Source organism: Myotis myotis, unplaced genomic scaffold, assembly GCF_014108235.1.
Source record: "Myotis myotis isolate mMyoMyo1 unplaced genomic scaffold, mMyoMyo1.p scaffold_m19_p_1, whole genome shotgun sequence".
In the NCBI taxonomy this organism is placed as follows: Eukaryota; Metazoa; Chordata; class Mammalia; order Chiroptera; family Vespertilionidae; genus Myotis; species Myotis myotis.
This window is the reverse complement of record NW_023416313.1, coordinates 41,205,843-41,224,340: the sequence shown is the minus strand read 5'-3', so window position 1 is coordinate 41,224,340 and position 18,498 is coordinate 41,205,843. Positions and strand designations below refer to the sequence as shown.

Here is an 18,498-nt window from a genome sequence, read left to right as displayed (position 1 = left end):
GCAATAGTGTTATTAATTACAAAAAAAAAATGAAGAGATACTAGTATGGATAAATATTTTAGAAGGAAATAAAAAGGAAAGTGAAAAAATTAATAGGTTTTGCAAATAGAAATATTAATATAAGGTTTTTTGCATATATATATATATATATATATATATCCCCATTAAATTGAATGAAAATTCTGTGCATATAGATTCTTACCTAGGAAAACTTGGCATGCATGTGTATATATATATATATATATATAATTAATGAGACCCAGTACTTCTCTTGCTGGATGTTTAATTGTGTCAGCTTTAAGGTACATATTTTAGTGGAGAAAAAAATAATTTAAGGTGGTTTAAATAGAAAAAAAAAATGACCTCAATCATTGTACATTTAGAAATACATTTTCAAAACCAGGTTTCATAATTCAAAATTAATTATTCAAAATCAATATAGAGTTTTTGTAGTTATATATTCTATATGGTTACCGATCCTATCTTGAATAAAATTTTATATTCTATTATTAAATACTAAGGCTCCTTTTTCAATGTCTTTCTTCTAACAAAGATAGTCCAGATTTTTGAAAATGCTTAAACGTACATATATATGTTTATATATACGTGAAATACATATATATATACATATATATATATATATATATATATATATATATATATATATATATATATATATAATTGAATTTTGGAAGCCTGAGGGAAATTAAATTCTCAAATGTAACTTGTCCTCATGGTTAAAACTTGTTTTTCAGTTATGTAAAAAACATTACATTGTTTTTCATAGATTAATGAAGTAAGACACTGTCAATGAGTGTGCAATATGTAAACAGTCAGGAGGTTGTCAATATGATCTGTATATTTTTTTCACTGGCCTCTTTGAGACAGACTTCTGTGACTAGAATAAGTATGTATTTTATATAATTATTAATTATGAATGGAATATCTCACTATGGGAACTTACCAGAATTATAAATTCAATCATCTACTCATGAATGTGTAAGTGTATATTGTTCACTGAATGTGAGAAAATCATAAACTAGCACATTTGGGGCATATTAGTTATTCTGTAGATATCACTGCAGAAATGAACTGTGTCAGCATCATAAAGTAACTTCTTAGAGAATGATCGTCAAAAAGGTTTGTGTTGCCCTGGCTGGTATAGCTCAATTGGTTGGGGCTTCATCCTCTGCACTGAAATGTGGCAGGTTTGATTCCTGGTCAGGGCACATTTCTAGGTTTTGGGTTCCATCACCAGTCAGGAAGGCAACTGATTGATGTTTCTCTCTCTCTCTTTCTCTTTCCCTCCCTTCCTCTCTTTAAAATCAATGAAAAATAAACAAACATTCCCCTCCCCCTCGAAGACATATTCTTGGATGAGGATTTTGAAAAGAAAAAGTATTTATTCCTTGATGCTACGAGGTGTGCAAAGCGATTAGCTCTAAAACATGGCTCTAAATTCTTGTGAAAATTAACAAATTAAAAGTACTCAGAGATCTTTGATTAAGCAAGAAATTTAATTAAGAATATTGATATCTATAAAACTTTTTATTTGCTTTTAAAAAAATTCAATAAGTATTCACTTTGCTACATCTATATATATAAAAAACTAAAAAGCAAAGTTCCTCTTGGGAGTTTGACCAACCGGGAGTTCAATCACTCGCTATGATGTGTGCTGACCACCAGGGGTGGTGCAGAACAAAAGAAGGCCCTGACCAGCAGCCAGCAGCCAGGGAAGGGAGGCCCCAGCTAGCAGTCAGCAGCCGCTAAGGACCCTACCCACGCACAGATTTCGTGCACTGGACCTCTAGTTTTAGAATAATTAAGTTTGTACTATTTTATTTTGATAGGATGCACTTTTTTAAATGGTTGTAATTAAATATGGTCAAGAAATTGTTGAGAATCTACTACTTACCAGATATATGTCAAAGAAACATTTTTGTTTAGTCTTATAAATTCGAGTGTGTGAACTGGAGTCATTAGAGTCTTATTCTTCCTTTGAGGGCAAGTGAATGAGAATCTCTGCCCCAGTGCTTAAACTTTACATTTAGCCCAACTAATTAGATCTTGTCAAGATAGAAATTTCAGAGACCATGATATAACCTTAACATTTTATTTTATGTGAAAAGAAACTGGCTAGAGCAAGCCTCAACATTGCATAAAATAAATTGTGCTTTATTTGTAAGAATCACTGAAGTTTCTAAATGTTATGTTTTGACCATTTAATACAATGTCACAATCTTCTGAGACCTCCATGGGCTTGTCAACTGTCACTTACCAGTGATAATTAGGAGCAGAGCTACACAGATAAATGAAATTCACAGGGATTCAGGTAGCCCCCTTTTCCACAAGATTCAATTCTCTTCACTATAAAACCCTTCCTGGAGCTGCCAAGTCTTAACAGCATTTGACAGAATTGAGTTTAACCTTCTCTTTCTTTCCTTGCCATTCTTCTGGAGGGAGTTATTATTGAGAGGGAAAAAATAGTGGCCAGAGCAAAAAGGCTGGCAACATTTCAGGGTTGACATGCCAAGTGTTCTTTGACTAAATTGCTTCTAGAAAAGGGAGGGAGAAATAACTCACTCAAAAGTTCTTGTCATCTTTCTCTTAAGCCTCAGCACACCACTGAGTAAAGCAGTAAGAGTAAATCAAATGGCTCCGGGCATTTTCATTCATCCATTTTTTGTTGTTGTTGTTCATTCATTCATTAACTCCTTCACTCTCATGTACTTACAATCAATCAATGTGTACTGAATTTGCACAGTTTTCTACATATAATTGTAAACATTGAGGATGCACAAACAATTAATAACAGTTTTGGTTGTTGTTGTTGATTTTTGGTACTGGAATGAATCCATTGGAGCATATAGGTATGTAAACTGACAATAGGATATCAATTGTTTGACAAGGGAATATCAGAATTAAAGCAATTATGGTCTGGTACCCCAGTAAGTTGCTACACTGAAGCAATTGTCAGTCGACAACAAAATTAGAATTTGCCAAAATATGTTCTGTGCAGTGTTCAGACAAATGCTAGTATGTGTTATGAATAAAAGAGTCCTCTAGCAATACAAGCATGGAAAATAGTATAATGCTACGTAGGTAAATGTAGGTTTACAGTTGTGAGTATGCAAAACACAGAATTTTATTTTAGTATTATTATTTATTAATTATTAATTATTTCATATAAACAACTGTAAACCTACTTTTGCCCTGCCTACCCTGTATTTAAAAGTAAATAGGATAATTTACTGCAAAGCTTAATATATCAAGAGAGCCTGATGCACAAAATTCATGTATGGGGGGGCGTCCCTCACCCTAGCCTGCACCCTTTCCAATCCAGAACCCCTCGGGGGATGTCTGACCACAATCCGGGACCGCTGGCTCCTAACCGCTCACCTGACTGCCTGCCTGATCGCCCCTAACCCTTCTGCCTGCCTGACTGATCACCCTTAACCACCTCTGCCTGCCAGCCTGATCACCCCTAACAGCTCCCTTGCTGGCCTGATCACCTCTAACTACCTCTGCCTTGCCCACACCCAGGACTCGGGCTTCCCTCCCTCTGGCCAGCCGCAGGCACCCAGGACCTGGGCCAGCTTCGCCCGGGCCGGCCTCAGCCGCAGGGGAATGTGGGTGGGCGGCTTCGCCCAGGGCCGTGGCCACAGTTGCCCAGGACCGCAGGGCAGGCGGCTTGTCCCTCTCCCGGACCACAGGGTGGGCAGTTTATCCTTCTCCCAGGCTACAGGCGCAGGTGCAGCTGCTGGCACCCAGGACAATGGGATGTGTGGCTTGTCCCTCTTCCGAGCCACAGCCTGGCTGGTCCCCATTCCTCTCTCTGCAGTGTTGAATGTCTGAGCTGTTATGGCATTAAGGCATGAGGGCATGATGACCATTTGCATATTAGCTCTTTATTACATAGGATAAGGATCTGTGTGCTATACAGGTTTACTTTACACAAGTACATAGTCTTATCAAAGCTTTCAATTTTAATTTCTTAAAAAGAGATACACTAGGCAGAACTTCGTAGTTGTTTCACTAAGAAACACTTGTTTTCCGTAAAATATTCTACTTGCATAGTAGATACATTGAGTGTCATTACTGTAATAACTTAAGCTTTAATTCATAGTTGAGGAGAAATAAAAATAAAATACAGAGTAGAACTTTGGGAATAAGAAATATGGCTGTGCCTTGGTAAGAATACCAGAGAGTGATTTCCTATGCCCCATTCATTAGTTTGCGTAGGAAAGACTTTTCCTGTGAACTCTTTCTTACTTTGGGAGGCATCATAATGTAATGAATTAAAGATGAGCTTTGAAGTCAGTCAGATTCATCTGAATTCCAATTTTTGTCAATGTTGTCCATTAATTATGCAAGTTCTCCTGGTCTTTCATCCTTGTATATCTCAATTCTTTCTTTTCCTTTTCTACCCTGGCTGTGTGTGTCTCTGTGTGTATTAAATTCTGTACAAATTCATCACCCCTGTAGGTCTGTGCATTCACCATCTCTCCAACACAAAACAGAGAAAACAAGGCAAGGATCTCTCTATGACCACATTCCAATCTCTCCTCTTCCACCCCTCCCCCATCCCTAACCTCTGTCAATCACTAAGCTCTTCTCCACTTGTAAAATTTTGTCATTTCAAAAATCTTTATAAATGGACTCATACAGCATTTAACTTTTGAGATGTTTTTCTCACTTATCATAATTCCTTTGAGATCCAGCCAAAGTTTTACTTGTATCAATAGTTTTTTTCTTTGTATAGTAAGTATAATTCCATGGTATATTTGTATCACAATGTGTTTAACCCTTCACTTATTAAAGGTCTCCTGGGCTGATTATAATTTGGGGAATATTTAACATAAATTTTCTATGAGCATGCATGTATAGGTATTTCTGTGAACAAGTTTTCATTTATCTGGAATTAAATCAGAGAGTGAAATTGCTGCATTGTATAGCAATTCCATGTTTACTTTGTAAGAAACTTATTTTCTAGAGAGCTATAATATTTTAGTTTTCTACCAGCAATGTATGAGAAATTCAGTTGTTTTTGTTTGTTTTTTTCAAATTCTCATCAGTATTTGGTGGGGTCACTATTTAAAAAATGAAATTATTTATATAGGTATATAGTGATACATCATTGTGGTCTTAATTTGAATTTCACTGATGGCTAATGACAGTCAGCATCTTCAGCCCAGCCAGTGTTGCTCAGTGGTTTAGCATAGACCTATGAATCAAGAGGTCATGGTTCGATTCTGGGTCAGGGCACATGCCAGGGTTGTAAGCTCGATCCCAGTAAGGGTCATGCAATAGGCAGCCAATCTATGAGACTCTCATCATTGATGTTTCTCTCTCTCCATCTCTCTTCCTCTCACTGAAATCAATACAGACATATATTAAAAGAACACAAAACCATATCTTCATGTGTATATTTGCCATCTGTATATTGTTGGCAGTAATAAGCCTTTTTGTGTCTTTTGTCCATTTTCTAATGGGATTATAGTTTTTCCTGGTGAGTTTTGAGTCACCTTCACCTATAAAGTTTATATTTTCTAGATATAAAATTCTTAGTTGACTCCCTGCCCCTGACCCCAAGCATTTTGAATATGTCATTCCACTGTTATTCTGGCCTGTATTGCTTTTGCTGAGGAGGCAACTTATTATTATATTCTTGTTCTTCTCTACTTGGTGATTGGTTTTCCTTTGCAGCTTTCAAAATATTTTAGTATCTTAGCTCTCCGCAGTGTTGCTCTAAGGTATTACTCTAATATATCCTAATTGAGTTCAATGGGCAGTTGAAATTTGAACAACAATTTTTTCATCAAATTTGGGAAAATGTCTATATTTATTCAAATAGTGTGCCTGTCTTTTTTTATTTCTTCTCCTCTTTTAGGACTGTCCTTACACATACGTTGATATGCTTAATTTTGTCTGAGAGGTTTTTGATCTTTTGTCAATTTTTATTCAAGATCTTTTTATGTTCTTTAGATTGGATCTTTTTATTGATCTGTTTTCATGAGCAAGTGCATTTTTTTTTGTTCATTTACACATTATCACTATATCATTTATGCATGTAATAGGATGTAATTTATAGTATTGTTTTATTTACTTTAAAGTATATCAAAATGTTTTACTCTTTTTAAAATGTTCATTTTCCCTTATTATATATATTTGAGATTTATATATAAACAAACTGATGTTAACTCTTGTATAGTGATGCAAAATATGAATAAAACAAATTTTATGTATTCCTATTAATGGCGATGTAAGTCTTTAATAATGTTTGGCTACTTTAATGTTGGAGGTGTCATGTTGGAGTATGTATCCTTAGTCACCTGTGAAAACTCTGGTTTAAAGTATTTTTAAAATTTGTCTTGTATTATTAAATAGATCCCCAAATTTGGCTACTAATATATACTCCCAGCATGGAAGAGACCCTGTTCCCTATTGCCCTTCTAAAACTTTATTCCATATCTGCCTGTGTTTTTTCTAATCAATATACATTTAAGTGTATTGAATTGTTTTATATTCAGTACTAGAGGCCCAGTGCATGAATTCGTGCACAGGTGGGGTCTGGCCAGATCGGCCTGCCCCTGATCAGGGTGGAGGAGCCAATTAGGGATGGGGCCAGCTGTGGTGGGGGGGTCAGGGGAGGGGCTGGCCAGGGGGAGGAGTTGCGGGTGGTTGGCCAGCCAACCCTGCCACTGGTAAAATTCCTGGTCGAAGGGAAAATTTGCATATTAGCCTTTTATTATATAGGATTATATAGGATAACCAACCAAAAGTGGAATGGAAAACTTCATAAAAGAGCTCAAGATGTCCAGGAGGCCACTGAGCAATATTTTCTAAGGACTGTTATATAACAGAAAAGCTATTAATTGTGTAACAAACAGAACAGTGAATACAAGTCAAAGACAACTACCTTCTATAATTACAAATATATCCTTTATCATACCAAGACTCCTGTTTATTCATCTACAAATAAATATAGAAGTACCAAATATTTAAGATTCATTAAGCTAAAAAATTCTATGTATCTGTGCCATTATTAGACTTACCTGTTAACTGCATTTACTCTACTTATGTTTCCTATTACTATTCAATATTGGTGAAAGAAATTGTGTTCATAAGCTGAGAAAAAGGCAATTCATAACTTGTTTGAATTCTAAGGTTAAAATCACACTGCTAGATTAACTTCACTATTCCCACTTGTGGTTATTAACTAACCTAAGTAAAAGGCCTCAGATCATATAGGACCAATACTAGTATAGGACGATAAAGAAAAAATGTAGGCAAAAGACCAAGTGGGAAGAATAAATGTAAGATTTCCTTACTGCTGCGATTTTATTAATGCTATCAAGATTTTATATTTGCCTAGAATTCTTAGTATTCCTAGAAAAAACACTTTTCATAGTTATTCTTTAAAACAAATTAACTATTAAAATGTAATAAGATGTAGAGATGTAGATTGACTTGAGAAAACATTTTTATAAATATTAATCAATTACTGTCTACAGATAGCCCTGTTGCTAAGCTGCATTCTAGCTCTGGCCAGTGTTTCTCAGTGGTTAGAGTGTGGGCAGGGTTGCAGGTCTGATTCCCAGTCAAGGGCACTACCTGGGTTGCAGGTTCAATCCTGGCCGTGGTTGGTGTACGTGCAGGAGGTAAACATCTCTCATTGACGTTTTTCTCTCTCTTTCTCCCTCCCTCCCTGCCATCCTCATTCTCTCCCTTCCACTCTCTCTAAAAATCAATAAAAAAATATACTCAAGTGAGGATTAACAGAAAAAGGAAAAAAAAAAGCTGCATTCTAATATAGGTCAAAATTAAATTTGCATTAAACTAATGATTAAAAACATGTAAAAAGAAACACTGAAAATTTAGAATTCTTGATTTAAAATATCACTAATCATTTTAAACCACTACCATTAAGTGTTTGGTAAGAAATGTGTAGTTTTATTCACTGAGCAATTTTTTGTTGAAATTAATTTTTTGAACAGACAAAGCTGAAACAAACGACAACGGCGCAACTTGCAATGGACCCATGGCTATTCCTTCCTTTACTTTCAACTCAAATAGGGAAGAACTGGGATTCTGATAAAATAAGGCTCTTCTCTATGGGAGTTGACAGCACTAACTGTAGATGGCCTCCGTTTGTAAAGAATTTTATTAAAATGGCTATAGCAAGTGGATGCAGTGTGCTTTAGTCTATAGTATGGCAATATAATCACTAGATGCGACTGAGGTCACAGCCCTAATGTGGCTGTTTCCCAACAAAATATGAGATGGACATTCATGTTGAATAGCCACTGATTACAAGAACAAAATTAATGAGAGATGTGAATAGAATTGATTTATGGGTGCTATTGTAAAGCCTGTATCAGAAGTTTAATGTTATCTACTGAAAAATGAGGGGAGAATAAAGACCAGAGAGTACAGATGACATTTTATTTTCTGGTACATATTGAATTGAATTTGATCCCATAAATATTTGTTCTATTCCACAGGCTATAAAGTAATCGACTTTGGCTTTACTTCATACACAGAAAATTAATTGAGTTATTTCTAACAATATTGCTACACCATACTCATGAATTTATAGATGTTTTAAATAACAAGCTTCTATTTGATGCAATATTTATATTATTGAGGAAATGTAACAAGATTGTTGATTCAAACAATTTTTGGCATATATTTTACTGAAGAGCCAAAGACAGTAGAGATATTAAATTTCTAAAATAGGAACTACATACTGTATATTTCATTCTTTTAAAACCATGTTGTCCTTGTGGTTGTGCATACAAACCACATGTTTCTGTTGCTCAATGGACTATGCATGGTCTTGATCCAAAATTCAGAAAACTGTTTAAGGACAGGTGGATTCTGTTAATTCTACAACAAAGGCTAACAATTTTATTTTTCAAATAATTTTAATTGATTTTTAGAGAGAGGAAGGGAGAGGGAGAGAGAAATAGAAACATTGATGTGAGCATGAAACAGCTCAGCTGCTTCCTGCACACCCCCTCAGCCCCCGGCCCAGGCATGTGCCCTGATCTGGAATCCAACTGGCCCAAACAACTGAGACACACTGGCCAGGAAATGATTTTATTTTTTGAACACATAAATACTTCTTTTATGAGATATTGAAAAGTTTTCTCTTTTGTTGGTTAAAATGACTTCATTTGCCACTTTATTATATGCATGATATTATTAACTCCTCAAAGGGGGAAAACATTGTTAATACCAGAGAGTTCTGACCACAGATATTAATCAGGCACTAATTAGTGTGTCAGTAGGTCTGGGCCACAGTTTACTCAGCTGCAAAATGATGTGGTTGTGTTCTGGAAGATTATGTCATGTAGAGTGGATAATGGGGAACGCAGCCTTCTCAGACGTGGGTTGACTAGCTGTAGCTCTAAACTGTTCCTCCTGGGTATGTTATCTTTGAGGTTTCACACGCTCAGGACTAACTCTGAATTATAACAAAATGTCTTTCAAAGCATTATGAACCAATATGTAGTTTGCTCTTCTATTTGCACCTCATTGTTTAAGCAGTTGGGCCGCCACTGGACAAGGAGGTGGACTAGGATCTCATATTTTGACCCAACATGCATAGGTCTTAATAATATGGCATTTATTCCTAATGAGAAATGGCATCTAGTGAGCAGTAACGGGTCAAAGTTAATAATAACAAACAGAAAAAAATAAGTTAGTGCCAACAATAGTAGGATTCCTCATCTTGTCTGCCATTAATCATGTTCCTAAGTCACTTATGCTTTGAGGAATTTCTGGCCGGTTTTTCTCACAATAAATGTCCTGGATTGAATATATTAGGCAATGGCAGACTTCTGCATGCACACATAGACAAATGAGCTCAATTGTACTTTCAACATGAAGGGAACATAATTATTGTATGTAAGCATAGTAAGTTTTATAAAATGTTATGGGGAAGAATAATACTACTCATATATCACGCACCTGAAGAAAATAAGAAAATAAGCAATTTACTTGGGTTCTTGAGTATATTTCTCCTAGTTTTAATCAGTAATGCAAAATTGAAAAAAATATAGGAAATAATGAACCTAAAAATCTGAAATGAAAATTACTATCATTAATTAGATGCTAATAAGAAGAAAAAAAAAGACCTTTGGTGTGTTTGAAATTTCTGTGTTTTTTTTACATTGTATTTCACTTGATTTTTGCAATAGCAGTAAACTTCCAGAAATTCTAGACTTTAGGTAAACTATTATGAGGTAGCAATTAGAATGTGTTAATCACTGAATTAAATGGGTAAAGTGCCCAACTTTCATATTCAAACTTTCCCAGGCACTTGCTAAGATCATGAGAGGTACTACTTTTTTAAAACAGCAGTTAATAATTTTAGGTCAGGATATCTTCAGTGAAGTTAGGAAACACACTATACACACACATGCACACAAACAAATACACACAGAGAAAACCATAGAATACTATTATGTCTAACAATATTTTCAATAAAATGAAAGCCTAGATTTCACTTCTTTTTGGAGCCTTTCAAAGAAATTATACAAAATATTGAGATCTTAGAGTTATGATTTGGGCATGTCGAAGTGAAGCTGGAGGCAGTTGATACTGAGCCATATTGTAACATTTATCTGCCAAAGAAAATCACTAAGATAACCCTATTTTTATCTTATTGATATAAGAAATATAGGGCCACTGACTGATATGCTATATCCTAGGCTTTTAATCGAAACAGAACAATGAAGAAAGCTAGTGAGTGAAAAATAACCACAATATTTTAAAACATATCATGTTCAAAATATTATATTTCTAAACTAAGCTGAAAGTTATCATTGGTAAAATATAATGCTAAGAAAAATAGTTTCACAGGTTAATATACTAAACTAAATACAAAATAATTATACAAATGATTGGAATAAGAAAATGTCTTAAATGCTTAGAGCTTTTACAGAAGACTAATTTTTAAAATTATGAACTCATACTTTTTATTTTAATTTATAAAATTCAGAGGTTTTACAAAGAACCAGATTTTTGTTCAATCAAAAAATAAATCATAATTTATTTATGATGTTTGAATTATTTCAAATTAGTGCATCTCTCGAAAAAGAGGGTTGGGTATATGTTGGTATTTATGTATTCATTACAAAATCTCTACCAAATGCCATACTTTGTGCCTTGTGGTGACAGATTCTGTGATATAGTAGAGAAAAAGATAAAAATGTCTCTACCCTCATATATGTTTTTCAGAGTATCTATAAAAATAAAAGCGTAATATGCTAATTAGACCGGACAGTCAAATGACCTTCTAGACCGGTGGTCCTCAACCTTCCTAATGTCACTACCCTTTAATACAGTTCCTCATGTTGTGGTGTGTCAGGGCCAGCCTGACAGGTTGAGCCGGGCTGAGGTAGGGAGGTGGGAAATGAGAAAAGAAAGAAAGACAGGAAAGCGGGATCGAGAGGACTACTCCAGTTCTTGAGGAACTGAAACAACTTTATTTATACACAGTCCTATTTATACACAACACACTGAATAGGAGGTCTGTCAAGAGGAATGTATTCTTTGTTCCTCTTAATTTCTAAGGGAGGGACAGAATAGAAGGACGAGTTCTCAGTACAGCATATCTCAGTAAATAGTTAGAGACTTCTTGGTAAGCTATGAAAGGCTGTTCTCATTCTACAAAGCTTGCTCTTATTCTACTGATATACGCCATCCAAACAAGTCTGGGAAAACTATGTGGGTAAGGGTCCCAGCCTTGCCAGCCCCTTCAGGTGCAAGGACCCCGCCAGCTTACATCTGGCCCCCAACAGTGGTGACCTCCAATTTCATTGTTACAAATTGAACATAATTAAAGCCTAGTGATTAATCACAAAAACAATATGTAATTATATATGTGTTTTCCGATGGTCTTAGGCTACCCCTGTGAAAGGGTTGTTCGACCCCAAAGGGGTCGCGACCCACAGGTTGAGAATCGCCTTAAGACCATCGGAAAACATATATATAATTACATATTGTTTTTGTGATTAATCACTATGCTTTCATTATGTTCAGTTTGTAACAATGAAAATACATCCTGCATATCAGATATTTACATGATGATTCATAACAGTAGCAAAATTACAGTTATGAAGTAGCAACGAAAATAATTTTATGGTTGGGGGTCACCACAACATGAGGAACTGTATTAAAGGGTCGCGGCATTAGGAAGGTCGAGAACCACTGAATTCTAGATGATAGATGAGCTGGGACTAAAACTGGGGCTTCAGGCTGATGTTCTTTCCTCTGTACAAGAGTAATCAAGTGTTTCTGTTCAGGCCTTTACGACAAACTTTCTTACCTCTGTATTTAACCTTAATATAATAATCTTTGGTTAAAAAAAAAGTACACAGAAACACAATAATGAAAACAGAACTAGATGCTAGGCACCCCTGATCATTTGAAAGGTCGAAATCAATTCTGTTCATTTGATGGTTCCTTATCTATATTGGGGGCAGGGGTATAATATAAGGGCTGTTTCTTGAATCTGTGTTTTTTAAGCTTTGAAGGCAAAGGAAGTGATGTATAGGCTAGAGGATTGGAAATGAGGATGATACTAAGAGGCTAAGAGACAATAGGAGCTTGGGGCTGGAAACCTAATAGAGCAATGAGAGGCAGTCAGGGAGAAAATAGTTCTTAATGACTTAGCAAAAGTTGGTAACTCCATGATGCACATATGGATATAAAAATAAGTCCTTTCTCTCTTCCACTTCTCTGATGAATGTGGCTGACTTGTGATGCCTGGCCAGGCATAGGATTAGAATGCAAATGACTTGGACTTTTCAGTTTCCAGTGGGAAAAGAAGCAAAGCCAGGCATCTAGGAGGGAAATCAAGCCGGCCCAAGCTGTCTGTGTAACTAGAGGAAACAAACACAGAAGCTGGGCTCAGGGGCTGGGCCTTGAGAAGTAGCTGGATCGGAAGAACAGAGCTGCAGTCTCCATATTGCATTCAGTGACCACACTTTCAAATTGCCCAGGCACCTCATTTGTAGTAATCAAAGGATTAGCAAATACTTTTATTAAACCATGGGTTATAAGCAATCCAACACAATTGAGCAGAAAATATTGTGTTTTCTATCAGGGCCCTTCATTATGTTACAGTAATCCCCTTGATATGACATTTGCAAAAGTGTCTAAGAATATACCTGCCAGGTTGTTAAGTTCTTAATGACTGTTGCTTTCTCTACATCCTCTCATTTCATTTTCATAGGTAAGATTTTGCTGATGAGGACAGGAAATCTTCTTTGTATTAAAAAGGGGGAAAATCTTGGGAGAACTCAAAGTTTTATTTCAGCAAGTTTAAAATAAATTAAATATTTTTGTCCATTTTTTAGCATATTTATCTAAATAGGAGAAGATATTTATGGGAAATGTGTATATATTACCTGTTTGATTCTTTGAATGGCTTATGGCCATAATTATTTAAATTAAAGACTTTCTATTCATTCATTAGAAATAGAAAATTTGAGCCTTCATTTATATTTTGGACATTTGAAAAGAAAAATAAATAAAATACCACCATAATAAATTTTAACATGAAAGAAAATTGCAGTTTTTCTCTTCTTAATTGAGAATATTCAGAGAAGCAGATACTTATGCACAGACTTTGAAATTATCACCCCAAACAGTAAGTATTAAACTGTCTTGTCAAGTGCTTCTTGGCTTGCATTTTTAGTAATATTTTTGGTACCTTTGACTTTGTACAGGCAAAGACTGTGAAATGCTAGCTTTATAACTTTGGAAGAAGCTGCTATTTCAATTCCTTTTACTTGTCCATTTCCTTTTACTTGCTAGCAGGGTCCTATTGGAATATATGTTGCAGAAATAGGACTTCTATACATGAATTAAAGGCAAGGATTTGAAATATTCTGTGTTTTGTATCAGAAGAATATTATAAATTGAAATATAAAACAAAGATAATGTAGCATTTTGATATTCTTTTTTTATGAAAACATTTCAGTGCTATTTTCCATTTTACTAACTCAAAGAATATCTTTTAATTAATCTTATTACAGTAAGTTGATTATTTTTATTGTTTTCATTTGATTAGTTGAGGTGCTCTTTTTCTTAAAATATTAATCATGACATTCATGATTAATAAGTATAATAAAGAGATTGATCCCTGGATTGCATCAGGAAAAAAAATGTAAGTGGATTAATGACAGAGTGCTGAAATAGAAGGCTGAGTTAGAAATTCAAATGCTAAGTAGGAGCTTAAATACATTCTGAGAGAGGACAAGTGAGATGAAATGAAAGAACTAAGGCTTCCAATAACACCATAAAGTGAAGGCTGTTAGAGATAAAATCTTGATGTCTCTCTCTTGTGAATTTAAGGAGCTAAGAAGTTTTCCTCATTAGCACATTTTACTTTGTCTGTCTAATGGCAGCTAGAATTTTGATAGGGGCCATCAGAGGTAGATGATTTATGGGCATCCCTGGGATTCCACATTTGTCACATTTTTTTTCAGTTGAATAAAACCTAGAACTAGCCGAAACCGGTTTGGCTCAGTGGATAGAGCGTCAGCCTGCGGACTGAGAGGTCCCGGGTTCGATTCCGGTCAAGGGCATGTACCTGGGTTGCGGGCACATCCCCGGTGGGGGATGTGCAAGAGGCAGCTGATCGATGTTTCTCTCTCATCGATGTTTCTAACTCTATCTCTCTCCCTTCCTCTCTGAAAAATCAATAAAATATATTTAAAAAAAAAAAAAAAACAAAAAACCTAGAACTAATGCTTTATTTAATTTTGTGTCTGAAGAAATGAGGTCCTATCAAGTTTATCTCTATTGATATCTGAAATGACATTCTGGATTTATTGAAAGTCATTATGGTTTCACTAGAGGCCTGGTGCACCAATTCATGCACCATTGGGGTCCCTCGGCCTGGCCTGTGGGATCAGGCAGAAACCAGCTGATCCCGTGAGAGGGTTGTGAGAGGGTGCAGACCATATTGTGAGAGGGTGCAGACCAGGCTGCGGGACCGCACCGGTGCATGATCAGGGCCCGGGAGGGACATGGGAGGTTGGCCAGCCGGGGTGGGACCTCAGGAGGGCTCCAGGGTGTGTCCAGCCCATCTTGCTCAGTCCCGATTGACCAGATCCCAGCAGCAAGCTCACCTACTGGTCGGAGCGTCTTCCCCCTGGTGGTCAGTGCACATCATAGCAACTGGTCGACAGGTCAACTGTCTATCATTAGTATATTACACTTTGATTGGTTGAACGGCCGACCGGCCGACCGAACACTTAGCATATTAGGCTTTTATTATATAGGATTGCTCTGTGTGTTTCACGGCCAATTTTAAAGAGTTAAAAATTACATACAGTTTTGTCTACAAAGATTTTTCACAGGTTTAAGAAATTTCTTAAATTATAGTAACACAATTATGAAAAAAAACAACTGCTTCTATATTGTTCAGACAGGGCATGACGCATTGAGATTCTCAAAATGGGAGTATTTTACTAGGAAAGAAATTGGCTTAGATCTCTTTGACCAAATAATATTTGTGTAGCTGTATAAATTATACTTAATTTTTCTACATTCTGTATATACTTAGAACTCTTAAGGTCATGCATAAAATGATGCATTGGTAAAAAGAGAATTAATGCATTCCCAGGATATAAAGGCACATCAGTATTTGAGATGACAAGGCTCTGCATATTACTAATCTGTAATTTTACCTCTATATTATATGTCTCTAGGTTTATATTAGTGGAAAATTTATGAATAAACATTTAGTTATCCAATTTGTAAAAAAGTCCAACACAGATTAGTTCAAAGAAATAAAGATACATTATTAACTGTAAACTAGTGACTTTTTTTCAAGTTTTATTACATTCATGTGTTATTTGTCACATGCCAGAATTACCTACATGTGATTTTACTTATCACATTTTCCTTTCTTCTTTCCTCATTTACTACTATTTTCTCATTAGTGTCTTTCAAATGATATTGTTTCTTTTAACTCTAAGACTTTATGTACCTCTTAGTCTATATATTTTCTTTCTTCCAAATATACATCTTTTTCTTTCACTGTTCCTTGCTGTTAACTGCATACACATTCAACTATCTTTTCTTTTTACGCTGAAATACATGTTGTTTTTGTTTTCTGGTTAATATTATTCATATGTGTTCACTTATGAGTTAAACTTGAGATCATAAATTACTATTTTAGTTAATTTTATAAAGGCAACAGTATTTTTTATCCTTGCTATATAGCTCCTCCTCTCAATACTATACATCAAGTATACAGAAATTTGCACATCTGCATTTTTTGACTATTTTTTTCTGGTTATTGTCTAATTTTTAAACATGTTTTTCTATTTTATATTATACAGTGGGAAGAGATTGGTGAAGTTGATGAAAATTATGCCCCTATCCACACATACCAAGTATGCAAAGTTATGGAACAGAATCAAAATAACTGGCTTCTGACCAGTTGGATCTCTAATGAAGGTGCTTCCAGAATCTTCATAGAACTTAAGTTTACTCTGCGGGACTGCAACAGCCTTCCTGGAGGACTGGGGACCTGTAAGGAAACTTTCAACATGTATTACTTTGAGTCAGATGATGAGAATGGGAGAAATGTCAAGGAAAACCAATACATCAAAATCGATACCATTGCCGCTGATGAAAGCTTCACAGAACTTGATCTTGGGGACCGTGTCATGAAACTGAATACGGAGGTTAGAGATGTCGGACCTCTAAGCAAAACGGGATTTTATCTTGCTTTTCAAGACCTGGGTGCTTGCATTGCTCTGGTTTCTGTGCGTGTGTACTATAAGAAATGTCCTTCTGTGGTACGACACTTGGCTGTCTTCCCTGACACAATCACTGGAGCTGATTCTTCGCAGTTGCTGGAAGTATCGGGCTCTTGTGTCAACCATTCGGTGACAGAGGATCCACCCAAAATGCATTGCAGCGCTGAAGGGGAGTGGCTGGTGCCCATCGGGAAATGCATGTGCAAGGCAGGATATGAAGAGAAAAATGGCACCTGTGAAGGTAAGGGCTTGCCTGTGCATCCTCAGGTGCTGTCTGATTCAGGTGGATCATGTATATGTATTTCCTCCAATGATTATGAGCAGGTGACCTTTTATTTTGCTAATTTATGGAGATTATTTCTTTTCAGTTTGATATTTCTCTTCTCGGAATTTTAAAATTGCTGGCAAAGATGAAAGATTTAATGTTCTATTTTATTGGCTATACATAGTTAATACTCAGAAAGTGTCTTACATGCAGTGTAATATTTCATATTCATTTTGCTTTCAGAAGTTTCAGAAGTTTTATTTTTGAGCAACTCAAATCAAGGAATTATCTCTGTGTATATAACTTTATTTGTATGATTATTATCTGCTACTCTACTATTATTTTCTCTCCATGAAGAGGAAGTGATAATTTTACTTCTTTATAAAATTCAAATGCAAATCTTAGATGAGACTTGTTTGGGCATACTTTTAAAAATTCTTATGTAATAAGTTCAGCCATATGAACTCCATAGGGAAATCTCTGTAAACAGCAGGGCTTAGTTTACTGTGTTGTTTACATATAATTGCTATTGCATGTTTGTGTTTAAACATTTACAGGTCATTTTTAGATGCATAGGAAGTAGAGCCAAGAAAACAACTGCTTGGCGATAGAGCTAATACAAAAAGGTTATTTCAAAGAAATTTGCACTTGGAGATTCTTTTTTTAAATTTTATTTTAAATCGAAACTTGATCAGACATTTTCCCCTCTTCATTTGAAAATACTCTCATTGTGCCCACAATGTAGTGAGCTGCCCTTTTAAATTTGGATTTTTATCAATAGCTTTTTGGAAGAGGTCAGTACTTTCTGTGAAAGTGAAGAACAGCTTAGAAGGAAGATTTTTTTTTTCTTAAAAAAATCATTCATCCTCATGAACCTGCACTTGCTTTCATCATGATATGCATGTACTAAGTAGGTAATGAGAGTTAATGTGTATTAAGGAGAAAGCCAAATATTGAGAAGTCACCCTAGTTCCACTTGGTAGCTTCAGGTGCATTTTTTTGTGTGCTAAATCCAATATATAACGTGAATCAGGCTTGTTCAAGTTTGTTCAGGCCTAAATGTAGATTGATTATAAATTCAGGGAAACAAAACTAGGGAAGTTACCTATAAATCATAGCGATGCTGCTTAATTATTTCTCTCTAGAAATATATTGCACCATTTCTAAATTTCCTTTTTCAGCATCAGCTCATATGTATTGTGTCTCCTGTATTTAAGTGTGTGGTTGTTGTTTTGTCATGCAATCTACAATTATAGACACACACACACACACACACACACACACACACACATGCACACATATAAACACAAAGTTTTATTAAATCAAAATTATGTTTCTGAATGCTTTTAAGATTGTCATGGAAATGAATTATTTTTTTATTCAGGATTGGATTTAAAGGAAAGTTCCAACTAACTTTACCTTAACTTTTTTTTAGCAGCCTCC

The 18,498-nt window shown here is 35.4% G+C and overlaps 1 protein-coding gene across 3 annotated transcripts in view; it reads left to right on the top strand.

Moving 5' to 3' along the window:
* Positions 1-18,498, top strand: part of EPHA5 (EPH receptor A5) — a 349,025-nt gene that overhangs the window by 56,154 nt on the left and 274,373 nt on the right. For all 3 annotated transcript variants that reach the window (XM_036335287.1, XM_036335278.1, XM_036335295.1), the window contains exon 3: positions 16,368-17,031. In XM_036335287.1, the coding sequence (XP_036191180.1) occupies positions 16,368-17,031 (664 nt within the window). The remainder of the gene's footprint in view (positions 1-16,367; positions 17,032-18,498) is intronic.